The sequence below is a fragment of the Nicotiana sylvestris genome, chromosome 9 (assembly GCF_000393655.2).
Source record: "Nicotiana sylvestris chromosome 9, ASM39365v2, whole genome shotgun sequence".
Taxonomy (NCBI): Eukaryota; Viridiplantae; Streptophyta; class Magnoliopsida; order Solanales; family Solanaceae; genus Nicotiana; species Nicotiana sylvestris.
Window position 1 is genome coordinate 26,336,804 of NC_091065.1, and position 7,855 is coordinate 26,344,658.

The window sequence follows — 7,855 nt, forward strand, 5'->3', positions numbered from 1 at the left end:
CTCCCCCTGCCCAGGCTCATAAGCCTTCGCGTTCGCGATACCAGGCCCGCGTTCGCGAAGGGAAGACCCCCCAAAGCTTCGTGTTCACGAACTAGGTCTCACGTTCGTGTAGAAGGAAATTTCCTTCAGCAAGAATAACTCATCGCGTTCGCGGGAGCGAGGGTCCTCCCGCGAACGCGAAGAAGAAAATACCAGCACACCAGAAACTGAAAAACCTGCAACTTTTATGAGTTTAAAAACCTTCCAAAACACATCCGAAACACACCCGAGCCCTCGGGGCTCCAAACCAAACATACGTACTAACTCAAAAGCATCATATGAACTTATTCGTGCGATCAAATCGCCAAATTAACCCCTTAAACAACGAATTAAACCTCAAAATCAATGAAATATTTCAAAACTTCTTAAAACATCAAAGTTTGCATTTAAGGTTCGAATCACGTTAAACGGATTCCGTTTCTTACCAATCTTCACAGAATTATCTTAAATCACATATAAGACCTGTACCGATCGCCGGAACGAAAATACGGGCTCGATACCAACATGTTCTAATCAAAATTCATTTCCAAATCCTTTAAATAATTTCAGAAATAATTTTCTTTAAAAATTCATTTCTCGGACTTGGGTCTGGATCTGGATCCGCCCAAGTCCCATATTTTCCAAATTATGGGTCTGGATCCGTTTACCCAAAATATTGACCGAACTCAAATTAATTCATTTTATAGTCAAAATTTATCATTTTTTATAGATTTTCACATATAAGTTTTTCGGCTACGCGCTCAGATTGCGCACGCAAATCGAGATGATGCTAAAAGAGGTTCTTAAAGCCTTAGAACGCAGAATTTCATTTTAAAATAAGTGATGACCTCTTGGGTCACCATAGTAAGTAATTCTTACTCGGTTTGGATTAATTTCCACGAATCTATGCTTAAATTCATCCTTTGAATTCGAATTTGGGGTTAAAGTTTGGAGAAAAATTGGGAAAAGTTCTTAGGCCTAATTTTGGAATTTTGATCAAGATTTTGATGTCGGATTGGAGGAACTTCTGTATATATGAACTCGTTTGAGTGTGAGGATTCCGAATTTGTCAATTTTACCCGATTTCGAGACGTGGGCTCGAGAGGTATTTTGGTCATTTTCCTAATTTCGCGTATTAGCTTAGAATTAATTAGTAGAATCAGTTACTTGAAGTTATATTTACATTATGCAATTGATTTGAATAGATTTGGGCCATTTGGAGTCGAGTACACGTGGCAAGAGCGTGGTTTCGTGTTGATTTTTAAGCTGGTTCAAGGTAAGTGGCTTGTCTAACCTTGTGTGGAGGAACTCCCCTTAGGATTTGGTATTGTTGATATTTGAAATGCTTTGTACGTGAGGTGACGAATGTGTACTTGTGCTAATCGTTGAAAATCCTGTTTTCATTAAGTAAATATAATTGTGTTTCCTTTCCTATTTATACTACTTGCAATTTAAGCCTGTTGTTAGCGTAGGAAAACAATATGTCTAATTGACTTAATTGCTTTACTTGCTCAAACTGTCTTATTTGGATTATGTGCAGCATGCTAGGTTAGAAATACCTATTTTACCTTAGTATGAAATTTGAATTAAATTGAGTATTCTTCGTGTTGCTGCTGTGTATTTACTTTGGGACTACGGAACGGTATCCCAGGAGATCCCCCTGCCTGTTTACTTTGGGACTACGGATTTGTATTCCGGTAGATCCCCCTGCACATTTATATTAGAACTACGGCACTACACCCGGTAGATTCTCCCAGTACTGGATATTTACATTTGGGACTACGGATCGGGATTCTGGTAGATCCTCGCGCACTATGAGTTGGACTACGGGACGACACCCGAGAAATCCACTGGATATTTATATTTGGGGACTACAGGACGGTATCCTGGGAGATCATCGATTGTTATCTCTGTGTTGAGGTGTATTCCTTCTGTGATTATTTTGCCTCTGTTATAGCTGTTGTTATTCTTTTTATCCTGTGTTATTTCATATTGTTAGCATTTAATTATATTATTGTATTCTATACTGTTTTACCTCGTTTTTCAGCTATAATCAGTAGGGCCCTGACCTTCCTCGTCACTACACGACCGAGGTTAGGCTTGGCACTTACTGAGTACCGTTGTGGTGTACTCATGCCCTTTCTGCGCATGTTTTTCATGTGCAGATCCAGGTACTTCGACTCAGTCCTGCTACTCTTAAGGTGAGGCGATTCTCCAGAGACTTCGAGGTATATCTTCCACGTCCGCAGACCGATGAGTCCCTTTTCATTCTCTCTTATAGTATTAGCCCTTCTGTATTTACTTTTGTTTAGACATTCTGGAGTTAGACACTTGTAGTTATTCAACAGCTTGTGATTTCATGAGATTCCGGGTTTTGGGGAGTTGTTCAGTTTGAGAGATTATATTGTATATGCCGAGCGGCATTTTTAAACCTTCACTATGTTAATTCCGCAGTTTTTATTTGTTTTATCTGTTGTTTTCCCCCTTTTTCCGCAATTGTTAGGCTTACCTAGTCGTAGAGACTAGGTGTCGTCACGATAGTTCATGGAGGGCGAACTGGGGTCGTGGCACTAGATAAAATTCCTTCATTTGTTAAGCTAACTAAATAAGAATAATATTTATTATTTTAAAAAAAATCTTAAATTATATTTTATAACTAAAAAAAACTATCTAATATTATGTATGTAATTTTTAAAATTTGTGTATTCATTAATATAGGTACGCGCTTTAGACCAGCAAGATTAAAAAAGAAAAATATATATATATATATATATATATATATATATATATATATATATATAGATATATTCTAAGAACCATTTCATAAGAGAAAAGTGCTTGTGCGGGTGCATGAGTTGCTTATCACAGGAGCATCCACTTGTTATAGCTATTATATCAAGTTCTTATATTTCAATTCAAATATGTTAACATTAAAATAGATGTCTTTGATCCTTACTTCAATAAGAAAAGAAAAAAAAATGAAATGAAACCAACAGTCCATTTATTTAGCAAAAGTTTTACGTGAAACCAAAACATTAAATTCTTGTGATTAATATATAGAACTCTATATGCACCCTATACTTCGTTTATTCTTAATTCTACCAACTAAAAATAGAAACTAGCCTTAAGAAAAGGAAGAAAAATAATAATAATAACAATAATTAAGACTGGTGAAGTGGTGATGCTGAAGAATCGGTAAGGGCAGCTATAGGTAGACGAGAAATGTAAGGAGAACCAACAAGGAATAGAGCGAATCAGATGGAAAGAAAGAATGAGCCAACAATCAAATGAGAGACAAAGAGATCATTTCGGTAATTAAGCTAAGGTTCTCAGAGGGATTTCCCTTGCTATAAAAAGCCCTCTTGGAGATGGTGAATAGTGCAAGCTCTAGCAGGAAGAAGAAATAAGAAGAAGTGTCTCCTCTTCTTCTTGTGAGAGTAAAAAAAAAAAACTCCCAAAAAAAGAAAAAACATCAAAAAAACAAATTTCAAAAAGAGTTTTTGTGTTTGGGGATTGAAAAATAAAAAAAAAAAAACGCCATGGGAAGTGGTAAAGTAACATTTGTGGCTTTGCTACTTTGCCTCTCTGTAGGGGTGATAGCTGAGGACCCTTACCTCTACTTTACCTGGAATGTCACCTATGGCACAATTGCTCCATTGGGTGTGCCTCAACAAGGTATCCTCATCAATGGTCAGTTCCCCGGGCCTAGAATTAATTGTACCTCTAACAACAACATTGTTGTGAATGTCTTCAACAATTTGGACGAGCCGTTCCTTTTTACATGGAACGGTGTCCAACATAGGAAGAACTCATGGCAAGATGGTACTTCGGGAACCATGTGTCCAATTATGCCCGGTCAAAATTTCACCTACCGTTTCCAGGTCAAGGACCAGATTGGTAGCTACTACTACTTCCCAACCACAGCCTTGCACCGGGCAGCGGGTGGTTATGGTGCCCTCAATGTCCACAGCCGTGCTCTTATCCCAGTTCCCTTTGACAATCCTGCTGACGAATACAATGTGTTCGTCGGGGATTGGTACAACAAGGGTCACAAGACCTTGAAAAAGATCTTGGACGGTGGACGCACCATTGGCAGGGCTGATGGCATTATCATCAATGGTAAGTCTGCCAAGGTTGGAGAGGCAAAAGAGTCACTCTTTACCATGGAGGCCGGCAAGACCTATAGGTACAGATTCTGCAACCTTGGTATGAGGTCATCAGTCAACGTCAGATTCCAAGGTCACCCAATGAAATTAGTCGAGCTAGAGGGATCCCACACCGTACAAAACATCTACGATTCCTTGGACCTCCATGTTGGTCAATGCCTCTCAGTATTGGTCACCGCTGATCAGGAGCCCAAGGACTATTACTTGGTTGTTTCAAGCCGGTTCTTGAAGCAAGCCCTTTCCTCCGTGGCCATCATCCGCTACGCCAACGGCAAGGGCCCAGCTTCTCCTGAGCTCCCAACACCCCCACCAGAGAACACCGAAGGCATTGCCTGGTCCATGAACCAGTTCCGCTCCTTCAGATGGAACCTCACCGCTAGTGCTGCCCGACCCAACCCACAAGGATCCTACCATTATGGACAGATCAACATCACCCGCACCATCAAGATCTTCAACTCCAAGAGCCAAGTAGATGGTAAGCTTCGATATGGCTTGAACGGTATCTCCCACACCGATAGCGAGACTCCATTGAAGCTTGTTGAGTACTTTGGAGCTACCGATAAGGCCTTCAAATACGATCTCATGGCTGACGAAGCCCCCGCTGACTCAACCAAGCTCACCATCGCCGCAAATGTGAAGAACGCCACTTACCGTAACTTTGTGGAAATCATCTTCGAGAACCACGAGAAGACTATCCGCACCTATCACTTGGACGGATACTCCTTCTTCGCCGTGGCTGTCGAGCCCGGGAGGTGGAGCCCTGAGAAGAGAAAGAACTACAACTTGGTGGACGGCTTAAGCAGGAACAACATCCAGGTCTATCCAAACTCATGGGCAGCAATAATGTTGACATTTGACAATGCAGGTATGTGGAATTTGAGGTCAGAGATGTGGGAGAAGACTTACTTGGGCGAGCAATTGTACTTCAGCGTTCTTTCCCCAAGTCGCTCATTGAGGGATGAATACAACATCCCAGACAACCATCCTCTCTGCGGTATTGTCAAGGGCATGCCCATGCCAGCTCCATACAAGGCTTAAATTATTTAAGGATCAATCTGTATTGGTAGAATCAAGGGGGGGGGGGGGGGTAATGAAATAGGAGCTTAATCTGTTCATGGATGTATTTGTTTTCCTTCCCCAAAAAATAAATAGGACAAAACATTAATTACAATAAGTTTTTTGTTTTACCTTCACATGTCTTTTACTATACCAGTTCTTTAATTACTTGTTACTGTCATCTTTATTTTATGCATGCGATCATCTTCGGTTGCTTCTTTTATTCCTTTTCTTTTACATCTTTCTTTTCCCTTTAATTTTGTCCTGGGCTGAATGATTTTTCTGATGAATAATTTCTTCCAACTCTCAATACTAAGTAATTTTGTACTCAAATAGGAAAAGATTAAGGAATTCGATTGGCTTGATCCAAATGAAGATTAAAGTCGGCTTCTAATTAATCTCGCTTGTAACTATACTTTTGTTCCTCTTTCTCCTTCCCTGCATAAAATTCCAACATCGGAGTGGATTGTACAAAGTCCTTCAGTTTTTCATACTCTTCGCAATTAGCAAATAGACTATAATAACTTGCTTTTGTTTAACAATAATTTAGTAAAATCACTGCAGCGTGCACTACAACAAAATGATCTGTAGCTACGAAATCTAAGCTACAAATCTAAATTTCGTAGCTATTACTCACTAATAGCTACAAAAATTAGAATTTTGTGGCTATCTATAAATTCTTAAAATTTCTTAGCCACAAAACTAAATTTACAAAGCTAATTCATTATTTTTGCTATAATTACAAATTTTCGTGGCAATAACTACCTAAACTGCTACAAACTTATTGCTACAGTAAAATTTCATAGCTAATCATAAATTTTTGCCATGGGTTAAAAGTTACCATAGCAATAGTATACTTTTAGCTACGATAAATTTTTTGAAACAAATTATTGTAGCTAAATAAATATTTTTGCTTCAAATTATAAAATATTATGGCAATAGTTGACTTAATAGCTACGATTATTTGTCATGACAAAATAATCTTATGATAAACTTTCATAGCTAATCAATAGTTTTTGCCACAAGCTGAAACTTACTATAGCAAAATAAATTTTTTATTCACAATAAATTATTTAAATTAAAATGATGTAGTTGAGAAAACAGTTTTGCTTCAATTTTTAAATAAATCGTGGCAATAGTCGGCTCAATAACTATAATTATTTGTCATAAATGATATAGCCATATATTTATTATTGTGCTGAAATTTTATAGCTATTCATAAGTTTTTGCAATGACTCGAAGCTTTTTGTAGCAATAATAACATTTCAGACACATTAAATTAGTTAAAATACAATCTTGTAGTCAGTTAATACTTTTGCTTCAAGTTAAAAAAACGTACAAATAGTTAGCTTAATTGTTCCAATTATTTGTCATGACAAAATGAATAGTAGACAATTACCTTTCATAATTGACCATAACTATATATATTTTCATACAATTAATGTTATCATTGCAGTAATAATATGTTAACTATAATAAATTAGCTATAAAAAAAATTTGTAGAATAATTCTTTTACTTCGACTATGAAAGTCATGACAAGAGTTAGTCTAAAAAATATATGCGTTTATGAAAAAATAATTTCATATAGAAATTCGGAAAAACAACAATATATATAACTTGAAGAATTAATTAACTTCTAAATAAGAAAGATTAAAATGAAAAACATTTTCAATCTTAAAATAGAATTTAAACAGAATAAAAATTAAACTAAAATAAAATTGAGTTGTTCATATATAATATGAATTTTATAATTAACTAAAATACAGATAACTTACATGTTTAAAATATAAGAAAGTTTTCACTAATAGTTGCATATCTTATTAAGCAATTTGAATAAAAAATTTCAACAAAAATATTTATCTTCTATATTAAATTTTATATAAATAATATATAAAACTTTTTATTTAAAATTTTAATTTTTTTAATAAGTATATCTTACACACAGTCAAACCTCTCTATAACGACCTCTTTTGTTCCATTGTTTTTGTGGCTATAGTGAAAAATTGTTATAGAGGATACATATTATAACAACAACAACAACATCATCATCATCATCAACAACAACAACAACAACTTAGTAAAATCTCACTAGTGGGATCTGGGAAGGTTAGTATGTATGAAGACCTTATCCCTACCCCGAAGGAGTAGTAACAATGGAGATGCGGGGTATCGATCCCCGTACCTCTAGAATGCTGGATACATATTATAACATAATATAAAAATCAGTTATGAGAAAAATTTGACTTTTAAAGTAAGTGCTTGTTGTATAAGGATGTTGTATAGAGAGATCTGACTGTATAAGTTTCAATTATAATTTAAAAAAATTAAATTATATCCCTCAATTATGTACATGACTAATTATATCAAATTTAAACAACTAGTATAATATTGTACTAACTACACTGTACAATAAATATTTTATATTACTGAATCAAAGAATTAAGAATTTAATATAATTCATATACAGTAAGAGGATTTTGTCTTTCAAAAAATTAAGAATTTAATATGCTTGATAAATGAGTGTATAAAAAATTAATTAGTATATAATAATTCATATCAAACTAAGTAGTACTTGTGATTTTCTAATATAATTTAAAAAAAATATGTAGTTATA

At 35.6% G+C, this 7,855-nt stretch overlaps 1 protein-coding gene across 1 annotated transcript; it reads left to right on the plus strand.

Annotated features, from left to right (window-relative positions):
• Positions 1 to 3,396: 3,396 nt before the first annotated feature.
• LOC104223698 (L-ascorbate oxidase homolog) lies at positions 3,397 to 5,371 on the plus strand. Its single transcript, XM_009775168.2, has one exon. The coding sequence runs from the start codon at positions 3,558 to 3,560 to the stop codon at positions 5,220 to 5,222; it is 1,665 nt and encodes a 554-aa protein (XP_009773470.1). The 5' UTR covers positions 3,397 to 3,557; the 3' UTR covers positions 5,223 to 5,371.
• Positions 5,372 to 7,855: the final 2,484 nt, after the last annotated feature.